Consider the following 16273-nt stretch of genomic DNA (forward strand, 5'->3'; position numbering starts at 1 on the left):
AAATAAGCTGAGGATTTCATTGGTCATTTGTGACCTTAACAAGGTTTATCTCAAAAAAGCAGTAGAGAGAAATCCTCTTTGCATTGGGTTGAGGAGAAAATTGGAGGCAAGTAAATGGAGACAGTGAGTATAGACAACCCCTTTGAAGAGCTAGAAGAGAGCAGAGATAGATGATCGGTGGTCACTGGGGAGGACATGGGCTCCAAGGACTGATTCTGAAGAAGGATAACAAACACTAAGATGTGTTTGATTTTCACTGTGAAATATCCAGAAGAGATGGAGAAAGGAAGAAGAGAGAAAGAGGATAATTGCAGGAGTGAAGTCCTTGAGGAACTGGGATTTGTGACTTAGGTGAAAGGTTTTTGTTTAGATAGGGGCAGGGACAGTTTCTCCTTAGTAATAGGAAGACAGCAGCATGTGTGGGCATAGGTCCAGTTAGGATGATAGTTTGATGGTGGGAAAATATCCTTCTCATCTGATTACATGTAGTTTCTCTGTGAAGTATGAGGTGAGGTCTCTGGTATTTGATTCTTTCTGCTCAGCTCTTCGTTTTCCCATTTCCCAGATTACTTAGTGCTTGAACTCTTCTATAATATTAGCTTGAAAATGACTTTGGTTTGCCATGGGACCAACTCTAACTTCAAATCTATGAGACTCTATAGCTCTGGTGATCAAAATGGTCTTACGATGGCTTTTATGTCTCTTGCTAAGAATGCTGAGAGGGAAAACCTGAATGCTTCATTGTAGTGTCTTAGCTTTGGGTCACTGTCTACTTCCGATCCCATTAGCTATAGCTGAAGGTCTTGGAGACCTTGAACAAACACGCAGTGTAGACTTAAGTTCTTTATCATGGGCTATTGTAAAGAATACAGTGTGGATTAGAAAATGTGTTAATTTCCTGTGGCTCCTTTGATAAATTACCATAGGCTTGGTGTCTTAAAACAACATAAATGTATTCTCTCACTGTTGTGGAGGCCTAAAGTTCAAAATAAAGATAGCAGCAGAGCCATGCACCCTCCTGAAGCTCTAGAAGAGAAATCATTTCTTGCCTCTCCTACTTCTAAGTGCCTGCTGGCATGTCTGGACATTTCTTGACTTGTGGCCACATCACTCCAATCCCTGCCTTCACATTGCCTTCTCCAGGTGGGTCCCTTTTCTGTGTGTCTGTTGGAAAACTCCCTCTACCTCTGTCTTATAAAGTTACGTATGATTATGTTTCGGGCCCAATAGCATCATTTGGAGAGGTCATCTTCTCAAGATCCTTAAGTACATCTTTTGCTACATAAAGTAGTGTTCACTCTTTTGCCATGTAAGGTAATATTCATAGGTTCTACAGATTAGGATGTGTCTATAACTTTTCTAGGGCCGCCGTTCAGCCCACTCTACACAGTTACTTGAACTCTTAAGAATGTTTCCCAGGCATTCCCCTTTGACAAACATTTTCTAAAGGATAAGATTGGGGATAAAGGGTGCAAGTGTTGGATTCAATATTTTGCCTCAATTAGTCTCTGAGTAACCATCTGACGAAAAGGATTTGTGGTAACTTAAATATTGTTGATAGTCCCACTGAAAAATAGCACTCATTGGCACCGTTTTGGTTATGTAATGAGAGAATGCATTTGAACCAAACCTCTTTTCTCCTTGTTGAATATTGTATATACAGAACAAAAGCAGCAGATAACTGTGGAAGAGAAATTGATTAAATAGGCATTATCGCGAAGTGTGGTAAAACAGTTTATTAAAGGAACAGTCTGCCTTTACCTTGCTGTCTTTTCTTGTCAGTGAAAAAGGGAAAACAGGTATATAAGTAGGAAGTAGCTTCTGGAGTTAGAAGGGGATGAGAAAGAATAGTTGTAGCTTTATTAAAGCTGTTGGAGTCATTTCCTCTGCCACATTGAGTGTTCTCTGTACAATTCCCTTACCCTGCTGTCTTAGCTCAGGAAAGCACGGTTACAGTGCTGTCCTTGAGTCCACCTTTCTGGAAGAAATCCTCCTTTTATATAGTTATTCTTGTCGGAGCTCTTTTCTTCAGTCATTTAACTCCTAAGTTCCACCTACTAAATTAGAGGAGAGGAATTATTCTAAGGATCTAATTAATGACTTTCTCTTCTGGGATGTCTGAAGACCCCAGAGTTGTTTCCTCTGAGAAGCACCATCTTCATGTTTACATCTAGTCTACCTAATTTGACTTTAAACAGGGACCTTAATGCAGGGACCTGTATTCTGTGAAGTTTAGCAGCATCTGCAATTATTAAACTCACTTGTTTTGCCCCTGTCCTCACCCCTGGAAACAAGAGTGGGCTCTAGAAATTTTACGAGGGAAGCCTCAAGCTTCCTGGAGGAAGATAAAAGGGGTTCCTCTTGGGTTTTTTAGCCCATGGAGAAGCTCATTGCTCACTTCCACCCTCAGAGTGGTTTCTGAAATTGCTGGCCTGCCTTCCCACGCAGGGAACAATGGGCCACCCCATTTGCCATTCTACTCTTATTGTTATGTTATGTTATGTTATGTTATGTTATGTTATGTTATGTTATGTTATGTTATGTTATGTTATGTTATGTTACTTTATTTTATAGCTTTTATTTAAATTCCAGTTAGTGAATATATAGTATAATATCAGTTTCAGGTGTAGAATTTAGTGATTCATCTCTTACATGCAACACCTGGTGCTCATCACAGTAAGCATCCTCCTTAAGTTCCATCACCTATTTTACCCCATCCCCCACCCACCTCCCCGTGGGGAACCATCAGTTTTTTCTATATAGTTAAGAGTTTATTTCTTGGTTTTCCTCTCTTTTTTTCCGCTCTGTGTTTGTCTGTTTTGTTCTTAAATTCCACATATGAGTGAAATCATTATGGTATTTCTCTTTCTCTGACTGAATATTTCACTTAGTAAAATACACTCTAGCTCTGTCCACGTCATTGCAAATGGCAAGATTTTATTCTTTTTGATGGCTGAGTAATATTCCATTGTGGGTATATGTATGTATGTACATCTTGTTTATCCATTCATCACTTATCATTAGGGCAGTACAAATCAAAAGTACAATTAGGTAACAGCCAGAATGGCTAAAATTAACAACACAAGAAACAAGAGGTGTTGGTAAGACTTTGGAGAAAGGGGAACCCTCTTAACACTGTTAAGAGGAGTGTGAACTGGTGCAGCCACCCTGGAAAACAGCATGGAGGTTAACCAAAAAGTTAAAAATTGAACTATCCTCTCTTTTTAGAGGCAGCCCTCAGCCAGCTTGCAGTGGAGCCTTTGGGGATGGATTAGAGATGGGCTTATCTACTTTCCACATTGTCAGGTGGGAGGATATGTTTGAATTAAACAATAGAATTGCATCCCCAAAAGTATCTTTTGACAGCATATGGTTTTAACATTTTGGTAATTCTTGAATCATCTAGAGCTGTTCTCGAAACTTGAATGGGCCACTTCTATACCCAAGACTGGATCATTTGACATTCTGTAGATGTAGCCAAATACCCTTGGCTTTATTATTTTTTTCTCTGGTAGAATATTTCATAACACAGCACTGACTGCCCAACACCTCTCTTTGGAGAAATCTTTGTTATTTAAGGACAGTAAAAAAATTCTTTAGTTTTCTCTTTTTTGAGTAAGTTCCTTAATATTTCCTCTTTGGACACATTTTCTTTTTCTTTCATCATTTATAATAGTTCTTCCCTGAGATTTCCTGGCCTCTACATTCCTTTAAAGGAGTAGTAACTGAAACTACCCATGATGTTCATGTATAGGTCTTTCTTCCCCTCAGTTTAATACAAAGTTTATCTTTATACAAGGTATCACCACTTTCATTTTGTTTAAAGTGAATATTATAGAGAAATGGCTGATTTTTTGGTGATAGTTAATTTTATGTGTCAACTTGACTGAGCCCTGGGGTGCCCAAATACTGCTTAAATATTATTCCTGGTTGTGTTTTTGAGGGTGTAGATGATGCTGGGGAGGGTTCAAGGAAGAGGTACTTTGCTCCAGATTGGAAGGGAAGATAAATCTATGGTTGGATATTTTAATAAATCTAATTTAAAGAGTGATATGATTAGGTACTTACTAAATCTTACAAGGCTAGAGCAAGACTAAAGCTGTAATTATTATAGAGGCAGCAGTCATTCATATCTGGAAAAGGTGAGTGTTTGATATTTTTGTGGTCTGCACAGTGACCTTGTTTTTGCCTGTGGTTAAAGAACATTATGAAATGGTCTTGTTATTATTATTTCTGTTAACCTCACTTCTTCAAAGTCACAAGGTGATTTGATGTTCTATGAATTTATTTACATCCAGCAAAAGAACCCTGAGGTCTAGCAATGAATGTCAGGCCAGCTTTTAGAGTTTAGGGACTGCTTTTCTGTTCCTGTGAGAAAGAGGCTTTTTTTTTTTTTCCATCTTTTTCCTTTTTAACAGAAGAATAACACAAAATAAAAGCAGAAAAAATAAAGGGTTTTCATAATCTCTTTTCAACCCCTAATGAAATAATGGATTTAGGCAATCTAGATGCTAAATCATCAGGTGAAATAATATTTGGGTACTTTGTGATGAGTGGTTCAGGCTGATACCCTTTGAACCACTGATCAGTGTTAACATCACTAAAAGTGGGATAGATAGATATTACGTGACTCCTTAGTGATGTACAGCACCATTTTTGAAATATTATTGCCAAAAAAACTGAATCTGAATTCCATCAAATCTCAAACTTAACTATATATAGGAAACATGAGGAATAGAGCATCATCTTATATAATATCATGAAGGTACAATCAGCCAAATCTAGAATATTTAGCAAGTAAATGTCATGAAAAAAGAGAGAGAGAGAGAGGTGGGGGGAGGAAATGTTATAGATTAAAGAGACTTACAAAACATATCAACAAATACAGTATGTGACTTTTGTTGGGATTCTACTTCACACTACTCATGTTAAGGGACACTTTTGAGATGATCAGAGAAAACTGAGTAGATTTTGGGCTTAGTTGATATTAAGAAATAATTATAAATTGTGTTGGTTATGAAAATGGTACTGTTATTTTAAATGCTTTTATGTGTAGAGATGCAGTCTGACATACTTGTGAACGAAATGATATCATATCTGATACTTCTCAAGAAAAAGAAAAGGTTGGAAGGTGGATAGATAAAACAAAAAAAATGATAGAATGTTGCTAAATCTTAGGGTGGGTGGTGCTCATTCTTTGTAGATTCATTCTTTATACTTTTGGGTATATTTGAGAGGTGGCGGGTCAAGCAGTCTGTAAAGAAGGTGTATATTCTGTTTCACATCACTCGTTTGATTGTCCTCTCCTCCGAAGGGCACCATCACCCACTATATAGAGTCAAAGAAGGTAAGACTGCCAGTCATCTCCCTTTATAAATGCTCCAGCACTGGAAATGCCTCTACTTGTCAGAGAAATGATTCTATTTCTCAGAGATTTCTTCCATAATTCCCAGGTACTGTTTTTGCTCAATTTCTGTTTAAGATGGCTTTTATCGGATAGAGGTTCTTTGAAATGACAAAGGTTTCTAATGGTTACTGACTTAAAACTATTTTCTGCCTCATTCATTTCTTCAAGGTTATGTGTCCATCGAAATAAGAGGTCTGTTATAGGAAGAATTGACTAGATTATAATATGGAGTACAATTTTTATATTGTGACTGTCATATTCATTGTTGAAAGGCTGAGCTGAAAGTTGATGACCATATTACCTTGAAACTTTCTATGGAATTCAACATTTTATGGTATTTTCCACCCACAAGCAAATCTTCTGTTAAGTATTCAAATGTTTAGAATCCCCATAGAACTGGCAAAATAGTCACTGCCTAAAATGGATGAAGACTAAAAGACAAAGCAAGTGTACCTCATCCTCTTGGGGTCTCTATTTTTAGCTCCAGTTTTGCTCCCAGGCATAGAGGTGAATAACTCTGTCAGCCATTTCTCCTTACTAAATATGCATCCTGACCCTCTCTCTTTACTTACTCATCAGATTGGCATATTTGGTATTTCTTTCAGCTGTTCTGATTATCTTAAAAATTCTTAATAATTTAAAGACACTTTGTCCATAAAATATTATGTGTATTTCTGTAACCACAGAGTGTCTGGGAGTAGAATTCTGTGTTGTTATACGATGCATGCTGAACAGAATCATGCACAGTGCTTAGCTGCACTTTTGTCTCTCTTGCAGTTTTGTGGTAGTTTTTGTAAAATAGACAATATTTCTCTGTTCCACAAAATGGTGTGGCATGGATTTATTTACTTGTCAGTCAAAATTATGTCTAATAAATGTCATGATGTGAAGGTAACTCCTGGAAGCACTTTAGATTACCTTATTTAGAAAGTAATGCTGATGATGGGAGTTAGGAAATGATTTATTTTGTGTAAGGAAAGGGTCAACAGCACTGTCTCTGAAAGGTGGGGTCCTCAAATCTTTTCCTTTCATTTGGAGGGGTTATTACACTTCCTTCTCTTCTTTCCATAAATGAGACCTGGCCTCTGTTTTAGGGGATTCTCACAGGGAAATAATCAGATAAGGTTACTTGCTCTCCCAAATGTCAAGTACAAGTGGGGACACAAAGTGAAAGAATGATGTATGGGGCCTCTTTCAGCTCAGAGGACACAATGGCTAGGGTCTGCCTGGAGGGAAGGAAGAGGAAAGGTTTCAGAGGAGAGGCAATGCTTAAACTGAATCTTAAAACATGCAGAAGGACATGCTAGGAAAGGAGAGGGATGTGAACAAAGTCGGGGAGACCTGAAATAGTGTAGTATATCCAGGAAACTGCAGCTTCATTCAGTAGTGCTGGAGGATTGTGTGTAGGCATGTGTGTACATGTGCACAGTAGTAGGTAGGTATGCTGTAGGTATGTTGTAGAGGCAGGGTAAGGATAATGCTGATTTGAGAAGTTATAACAAGAATGATGTTGGAGGTGTCAGCAAGGGTGAGCTCAAAGGTTTTGTGCGTGTTGCTAAAAAATAGGACTTTAGGTTGTTGACCTCTTACTATTGTCCTATCTGCATCATGGGCTTTCCCTAATAGCTTAGGCACCCTTACACAAAGGCCCACCGTGACCTTTGGAGAGACCATCACAATCTAAGTAAGATACGAACTATATGTACATTTGTGTCAGTGTTGCTCTGGGTGGGGGTTTGAGGTAGTTCAGGTTTATGCTTTTGAGAATTTTGGCATTTTTTTTTCATAAAGCTAAGAGTATGGGGCAGGACAACAACCTGGCATAAGCTTATCATGGGTGGGATTTGTTGCAGATACAGGCTTTCCAACATGCCATGTTAATTAGTGCTTCTAGAATAACTATACTTGAATTTTATGCAAAATCTTGATATTTGCTTGTAGAACTCTTGCCTTCTTTTTTTCTTCACGTTTTGATGAAACGTCACTAATTTTTTTTGTCATTTAAACTATCTATTGCATACACTCTGTTCATGATTTTAAAGGGGAAGTTCATTTTCTACTATTTCCACTTACAATTTAAGGCCTCAGATGTAATAATTTAGTCTTGGGTTTGTACAAAAAAGCATAAAGAGTTTAGGCATCAAATATTCCTGAAAAAACAGTTCCCATTAGTTCTCTGATGAACTTCAGAGCAAACAATTAACTCCTTGTCCTTGAGAGAAGGTAATGTTCATTCCCATTTATGCTCTAACAGGAGATACTGCCCTAACGTATTCCAGAGGGTTGGAAGAGGAAGGTGTCATGGTAATCCAATTCCTTCAGCTAATCAAGCAAATTGTCAGCTTCTTGAATGGTTTAGATGCAATAAAAATATGTCTGGGGAAAAATCAGGCAGCTACAGTTTTGACAGTTTAGATTAAAATCTACCTGCATGCAGCTGCATTTTCTTTTATTAAAGTGATCCATTTTGCTTATCCTTGCTAGGCCCTTAAACAAAGAAGGCACCTTGAGATATTCTGTCCTTCAAGTTTTCTTTTTTTTTTTCTTTCTTTTTTCTTTTTTTTACCCGGAACTTCTGCCTGGTTGGTGAAGTTACACTGAAAAGGAATCCTCTTTACTGAGCATTCTGGTTATCTATTGCTGTGTAGCATACTATCCCAAATATACTACTTTTGTTTTGATTTTAAGGGTCAGGCATTCAGATGTGATACTGTGGGCAAGCCCATTTTGGTTCCCAGGGTCTTGGGCCTCAACCAGGATGACTCACATGCCTGGAGGCTGAAACAGCTGGGGACTAGTAAGTCATCTTTCTCTATATGTAGTCTCAGGGCTTCTCCATGTGATCTTCCCAAGTGATCTCTTCACCATGGTGGTCTTGGAGTAGCACAATTTCTTATACAGGGGCTCAGTGTTCTAAGAGGGAGTATTCTAAAACACCAGGCTGAAAGGTGTCAGGGCTTTGGTAACCTGCTCTTGAAAGTCATAAGGCATCACTCTGTCATATTTAGTTTGTCCCTCAGGGCTAGCCCCCATTCAGCATGGGAGGGGACCTCATGGAGATGTGAATACTAGATGGCATGGATCATTGGGAGAAGGGGTGTGGGTCATCTTGGAAGCTGGCTACCACAGTAAGTCGTCACCAACGATAGTGAGCCTCGCTTCTTCTGTTCACTGTACTCACTCCTCTTAGAAATGAAGACAAGTTAGTTTTCTCCCAGGCATCCACTGTTGCCCACCACACCTAGCCCCCTTCTTCCAGAACACTCTTTTCATGGGCAGCTGAAGAGACCTTAACAGTTTGTTTCTGATCATAAATCTTCATGTTCAAAGCTTTTCAGTGGCTTGTTATTGGTCTTAGGATAAAGACCTTCATTCACCAAATATTAGTGAATACTTACTCTGTCTCAAGCAATATTTCAGGCCCTAGGGATACCACAGCGACTACAGCTGACAGAAATTTCTGTCTTCATGGAGCTTGCATTCTAGCATGTGTGTGGAACACAGTAAATAAGGGCAAATATTTACTGTGATTTATTAGGGATAAAAGTGAACCAGGTAAAGAAAAGGGGAAGAGTGATTTACAACTTTAAATAGGATAGTTAGGGAAAGCCTTACTGAGAGGGTGACAATCATGTGGATATTTGAAGAAAAAGAATGTTGGTAGAGGGAATAGTAAGTGTAAAGGCTCTTAGAGGGGAGCATGTCTACCTTTCAAAGAAAGCTGGAATGTTGGGTAGGGGGCACACAGAATGAGAAGGAGACAAGTGGGGGATCAAGTCAGAGGTTTACTAGTGGACCAGATAATGTAGGGCTTTGTGGTCCATAGTAAGGTGAGACAGGGGGGCGTCTGGAGACCTTGGGAAGGGCAGTGATGTGGTCTGGCTCTTGTTTTAAATGCATATTCTTGGGGAGCAACTGGAGAAATAGACCATTTATTTGGCAATTGCAGTAATCTAGGAGAGAGGAGATGGTGGCTTGGGCCAGGATAGCATGGTGAAAATGATGAGAGGTAGTTCACTAGAAGAGTATGTTTTGAAGATAAAAATGAGAAAGTTTTGCTGATGAATTCAATGTTGGGTATGAACGAAAGAGGAAACACAGATGATATCAAGCAGCCAACAAGACAGAATTGCCATTTATCCAGATGGAGGAATCTTCCACAGAACAGATTTAGAGGAGTGTTCAGCTTGGGCATGTTAAAAAAATGTTTAACATGACCTTCAAGGGCATATTTACCTTTCCATATCCTGACGCCCTGAACCCATACCTCCATGCTTCAGTCCTGCTGATCTCTCACTTCCATGAGTGACCAGCAATTTCCTTTCCCCTTAGCACTTTTTCACATATTTCCCCCCATCTCTGAAATGCCCTCCCTGCTCCCCCCACTTGCTGGTTAATCTCAAGTCTTTCCAGGTCCAGGTCAACTATTACTTGCTCAAAGAATCCTTCTCAATCTCTTTATCTAGGTTTATGTGTCTATAACACCCTGTAAATAATGGTTGGTGTCTGAAGGTTACCCCTGGCAGGAATGTATGCTACATGGGAAGAGGGACTCTTCTGGGCTGCTCCTCATTATCCTCAGTGCCTGAATGGTGCCTGGAACCTGGTAGCACTGAATAATTATTTTAATCATCCTGTCTACTTAAATATTATAATTAATATAATATAATATAATATAATATAATATAATATAATATAATACATCACCCCACAGTTGTTTTTTTCCAAACAGACTGCCTGCAAACTACTTCTTTAATATAGAATCCTCCTTAACACAGAAATGTGGCTAGTGGTTCTGGAAATAATTTCAAATGCCTGAGGATTTTTTTTTTTTTTTTATTAACAAGGCCATACTTTACTCGTATTATATTCAGACTTGCCCAAGGATTTTCTCCATTTGGAAACTCACTGGAGCATCCAGTGGTGGATCAGTTAGTAAAGGGAGCTGGCACTGGTGTTTCCCACACTCTGGACCATTACTTCCTCAAGCCCATATATGGTGGCACTTATGTCATATGTGTGAAGAGCCTAGGCTGTTTCAATGAGAAGAGATGCTGATTCACTCCTAGTGAAATGTCATTTTGATTCTTTGCTACCTTTCATGGAGAATATTTGTAGAAGTGACTTTTCAGCACAGAAGGTGCGAAGGGAAACGGAAGTAGCTGATAGAAGACAATTTATTCCCAGCATATATTTAGTAGCTTACTCTCTAGTTGTACTGATGAAAGACAGCAAAATATGCAGAACCACAGGGGAAGAGTAAATCTGTGAAGAGGCAGAGAGTTCTAGATGAGACACTGCATTTGGGTGAAACTTCATATTTTTCCTTACTTACAGCTTAGATTTAATTATTGTCAATGGATAGATTTATCTTTATTTAATTTTTTAAAATGTTAGTATAAATTTTTAAATTACACTGTATGGCATAATTTTCTGGGACAAGCAAGTAAAATGTTTGGGGATAGGACTTTTGTCCTGAAAACCTCTCTGAAAATCTTTATGGGCATTTTTAATTAACACCAAGGCATCAGCCAGATGTAAATCCTCTAGTGGAGATAAGCTATAGGCAGGGGTCTTCTTTGCCTGCTTCAGAGAGTTGGGCTGTGACAGCATGATGTGTTCTCAGGAAAATCGTGAAGTGGGCAGAGATAGTCCCTGGTGTCTCTTCAATACCCAGGTACCTTGATGACAACCCTCTTCCTAATGTTTTTGTGATTCCTGTCTCTTCACACTTGGGCTTGTCAGATATATTAGCAGTTCATCTCCAGTCTTCTCATGAAGGTCTCTCTACTTTGTAAAGAGACTTCAGAACGTCATGGATCATTAATGCAGGATCTTTTTATTGCTTAATGATACTCCTTAATACTCCAGAAATCCTATCAGGCAGGCAAGTTTCTAGATAAGTTAAGGTAGGTTCAGGGGACAGTTCTTCATCTCTTACCTTTCCAATTCTCTACTGTGCCACTCTTTCAACTGCTAATCTCTCTGTACTTGGCTTGTTCCACCCACCAGTCCTCCTGCCTAGCATTCTCCTCCAGTTAGGGTTTATGCTAGGAAAACATGTAAGGATGGTGAAATTTGTCCCTGTGGGATGTATTTGACAAAACTCTTTGGGTTCAAAGTGATTGAAAATACTTAAACTCATATTACTTTAAAAAACCACGATTTATTGGTTCTTTTAACCAGAAGGTCCAAAGGATGAAGGCAAAGCTGAAGGCATCCAGAGTTTCAAATAATGAGGTCAGGTTCCTATTGTGCTATGTTCAGATTTGGGCACTGCACAGCACAGTTCTCAAGCACAGCTTGCAATCTCAGCATGGGAGAGGCTCCTTCTTTCCTTCCCAGGATCTGTACCCCAAAAGAACTGGTGATCCAGGGTGATAGAATATAGTGGTTAGCCAGTTTGGGTTGACTTCTGTGGTAGGGGGAGGGAAGATTCTGATGACATTTCTTCCCAAATCACATACAATGTTACATTCCCCCAGGGAAAGAAATTCAGAGCCAACCAGGTAATGATGATGCTTCTCCTCTGCCCTTCCCACATGTTGTGTAAGGTCCACCCTGCTGGCGGGGGATGGGGGGGGATAGTTTCTACTCATCAGTTTGTGTTTCTTTCACCCCCACACAGTGATTCTTCTCCACCCAGCAGCCCAACTTCTGCTGCAGAGGGCAGAGCAAGGATGGATAGATGTTTCAGGGAAGTAAATTTTCCCTAAAAATAAGGAAGAACTTTTAACTAAGAAGAGTCAAAGGATGAATTGTCTTGAAAGCAGTAGCTTCCGTGTCACAGGTTTTTAAACAAGGGTCTGTTGTCCACACGTATTTTTAGAGAAGATTTTCATGGTCACTTGAGTAGCTAGCATAAATGGCCACCACTTCTGACTGTGTGCAGAAGTGCTTTCCTGCTCATGCCCATGGGTTCAAATACAGTCAGGATGACAATGCCCTGGCTGAACAGGTTTGGAGTGCAAGCTTCAGGGAGACATGTAGATCCTGTCATACATTTTTCTCATTAAATTCTCAACTGTTGCCTCTTAAAAGATTCTTTAGATGATCTTTTTCTTCCCTCCAGTTTTATTGGGATACAGTTGGCATAACCTTGTGAATATTGGTATTTCTCCTATATTTTTTTTGTATATACATAAAAGATTAAATATTTTTGAGTTTTATACATTTAAATTTTTTTTCTCCCCTTAAAAGAGATTTCCATCTGTTTATATAGCCTTCATAATTTTGTTAGGCTTACTCATTTCTTTAGTATGTAAAAGCCTAATCCACGTATTTTCTAATCTATTCTAATATTTCTTGGGGATGAATTTTCATCTTCACATGAATGTCATCAGAAAATTGTTAATGATTTTTACCAAGTTGTAGATAGCCTCTACTTATTTTCCAAAACTTAAAACTGAAGCATTTGAAATACAGATTTTTGCATTGTATATTTCATTCATCATGTGAGATGATTTTTGCAAATGGCTGTATTAAATGCATGATTTGTAATAAAGAAACTACATATTTGAGAATTTGGCTTTCCTCCAATAATAAAATCTTGTATGCTCTGAGTTGTATTAAGTCCATAGAGACTTAGAGCCTGCAGACTGGATTCAGACACTTGGATTCATATCCAACGCTCAACCTGGATGTGGCTTAGGACTGTTAACAGCTATTTTATGTGTCAGTTTCCAACTCTGTAAAATACTGGCAATAAAAGTGCCTACCTTTTAGGATTGTGATGAGTTTCAAAAGAGATAATGCAGGCAAAGTCCTTGGCACAACACCTAGCTCATAGTGACATCCTAACAAACTCTTAGCTGTCATAATGTAGCTTTCTATGTAGTAACTTCCACAGATGTGAACGCAGCTGTGTGCCAAGGAAATAGCTCTGTCTGTTCTCAACAAATAGCAAGTTTAGTTGTTTGTGGTCATTGATCATTTGCTCTTTGAAATTTATTTCGAGGTGAGTTCAAACCTTAACTCTTTCGTGTCCAAGAAGGGCAACACTTTAATTAGAGTGTTAAAAGCCCTGGCATTGTTAGGATTATGACAGAAACTAAAATCATTAAAATAAAATAACTAAAATAGTTAATAAGATAATTTTTAAAAATCAAAATATGATAAAAAGTGATGCACACTGTAGGTGCCTGTGATTCAATCCACATGGAAAAAATGCCAAGTCCTTTAGAAAGAGACAAAGACAAGTGATCAAGTAGCTATAAAAAATTGTGTATGGCTAGATTAATGAAAACTGGAAGCTAGGACTCATCTTGAGGCAGTGTTTAAAAAACAGTTGCATCTAGGGGTGCCTGGGTAGCTCAGTCTGTTAAGCGTCTGACTTTGGCTCAGGTCATGATCTCACGGTTTGTGAGTTTAAACCCTGCATGGGGATCTGTGCTGTCAGCTCGGAGCCTGGAGCCTGCTTCGGATTCTGTGTCTCCCTGTCTCTGTGTTCCTCCCCTGCTTGTTCTCTGTCTCTCTCTGTCAAAAATGAATAAACATTAAAAAAATTAAAAAATACAACAAAACAAAAAACAGTTGCATCTGAGTGGGTGTGGAGGGGCTGCCTATTTCGTTATAGGACTAGGGCTGAGGGCTCGGGATATTGCTAGCATAGTAACCCCCCACTGTTGGTCAGGTAGTGGGGGCTCTGAGACTGTGAGAACTTAAAACAGGACAAGGAAGAGCTGCTGGTGGAAAGTTGGTGTGTGTACTCAAAAGGGCTCATTAGGTTAAAGTCCCTTCTGTTCTATACCCCTTTAGACTAATAGGGGTCAACTGGGGTTAATGAGTCTGCCCATCAAAGATGCCAAGGAGTTCCCTTCAAATCTGCCTCAGTAGGCTTTTAATGTGGATGAAAATGGTAAATTTTGGGGGAAAAAAAACCTGGCATCAGATTATATAACCTGAAGGATAAGTAGGTTGTGACTGGCTTTAGTGCTTCAAAGGACTAATTTGTGCTCTTATGTTGAGGAAATGGATTTGGAAACTGAAAACTTAAACCCCTCTTATCTTGAAGTTACAAATCTATAGATTTAATTAGAACAGTGTTTGAGAAGCTAATCTGTTTCAAACGAGAGAAGCTTCTTTGTGATCCAAATGGTCTTATTCAGGCAACAGCCTTTGGAATTCTTTCTATATAATTGGAGGTGACATAGGAAATACAATTTGAAACGCCACAGGATTCAAACTTTCTTGCTTGGTCATAGGATGTGAAATAAAAAATGCCATGCTAGGGGAAAAAATGTCATTCTAGAATAATTTCCATGGCCCTTTGCTGCAAAATAATCCTAATACAACATATTTTGCATCATTTTATTTTGTTCTTTCCATTTGTTAAAATGTTTTCTTTTGTGTTATGAAATAAATGAAACAGCGTTTTTTAAATATTTTTTAATTTTTTTAAAGTTTATTTATTTTGAGAGAGAGAGAGAGAGAGCATGCATGAGTGAGGAAGGGGCACACACACACACACACACACACACACAGAGAGAGAGAGAGAGAGAGAGAGAGAGAGAGAGAGAGAGAGAGAGAGAAACCCAAGCAGGCTCCATGCTGCCAGCACAGAGCCTGATGCAGGGCCTGCAACCCACAAACCTTGAGATCATGACCTGAGCTGAGAATAGAGACAGATGCTTAACTGACTGTGTTACTCAGGTGCAGCATGAGATAGCATGAAGTCTCCCATGTGTCACATGCATTACCAATTAACATAATTTTTTCTTTTAAATGGTTTATAGTTTCTTCACGAGTGCAGTGAGATTGCAGCATATAAAGCACACTCAGTGAATAGTTCACCATGTTGGGGAAAGGCACATGAGTCATGGTACAACATTTCAATTTCCATTTTCTTTTTTTAGGAAATATACCTTCAAGCATTTTAGAGCATTTTAGATAACTGTATAATGCAGATACAAAATCAGGTGAAGCAGACAAGTTAAAGGATAATGCTTTACTTTGCATGTTATGGTAAAAATTCAACAGAATCGATCACTAATCTGAAAGTTAAACATCACAGTCATTTTATGGTAGCGATTGGAATGATTAAAAACTGAACTCTCCCCAAAAGGATATGACATCACTTAACAGAAGTAAACTAATAGTGCAGTATAAATATGCAATATGAAATTTCTGCTGTCCTAAATTCCCTTGCTGATGCGGGTCTTTTTGAACCAATGACCTCCCCCTCCCCCACACCCTACCCCACCCCCCCTTTCTTTTCTGGGACTTGCTATGGTGGCTCACTTTTCCTGAGCTCAGGGGTGGCCCCTGCCATTTCTTGTCTTCCTTTGGCGCTCGCTTCAGGCCTGCTTCTCAGGTGTCTGCTGTTGATTAAGCTGCCAGAAGAGCCCACAGGGGAGCTGTTTTCCCCTGGGAATCACCGTCCACACAGGGTGTGCTTGTATCTGCCAGATGCTGCTGCTCTTTTGCTCAGTGCCGTAGTGCCCCATGGGTACCACACTGTAGTGTTCCTGGAGCCCTACACTTAGTTCTGTGCAGAAATGAGGAGCATCCTTCATATTGGTACTGGTGCCATCAGAGTTTGCTTCCAATGTCCTATAGGAACAGCACTGTCAGCACTATCACCCGGACAGCCCTGTATGTCCACTCGCCCCCAATAGGTGTGTCACTTATTCAGGCAGTTTCTCCTGATCTCTTCCCTATAGACTGCCACTTGTAATATTCTTTTGACCGAGAGTGTTCGACACAGGGTGAATACAAGACAACTCAAGGTTTGTTTGTTTGTTTGTTTGTTTGTTTATTTATTTATGTATTTTTAGGACCAAAGGCACCAGGAAGAGAATGTCCATCTTTCGGGTTCTTCGTTTGTAAAATGTGATTGATTTTCAAATTGGATTCCCTTTGTAAGCA

At 39.1% G+C, this 16273-nt stretch overlaps 1 protein-coding gene across 1 annotated transcript in view; it reads left to right on the forward strand.

Moving 5' to 3' along the window:
* LOC122230141 overlaps positions 1 to 16273 on the forward strand; it is a 61053-nt gene that overhangs the window by 42827 nt on the left and 1953 nt on the right. The window contains exons 6-8 of the mRNA XM_042955847.1: positions 3229 to 3306; positions 5315 to 5347; positions 16069 to 16134. Coding sequence (XP_042811781.1) covers positions 3229 to 3306; positions 5315 to 5347; positions 16069 to 16134 — 177 coding nt within the window. The remainder of the gene's footprint in view (positions 1 to 3228; positions 3307 to 5314; positions 5348 to 16068; positions 16135 to 16273) is intronic.

Source organism: Panthera leo, chromosome A1 (genome assembly GCF_018350215.1).
Source record: "Panthera leo isolate Ple1 chromosome A1, P.leo_Ple1_pat1.1, whole genome shotgun sequence".
Lineage (NCBI taxonomy): Eukaryota > Metazoa > Chordata > Mammalia > Carnivora > Felidae > Panthera > Panthera leo.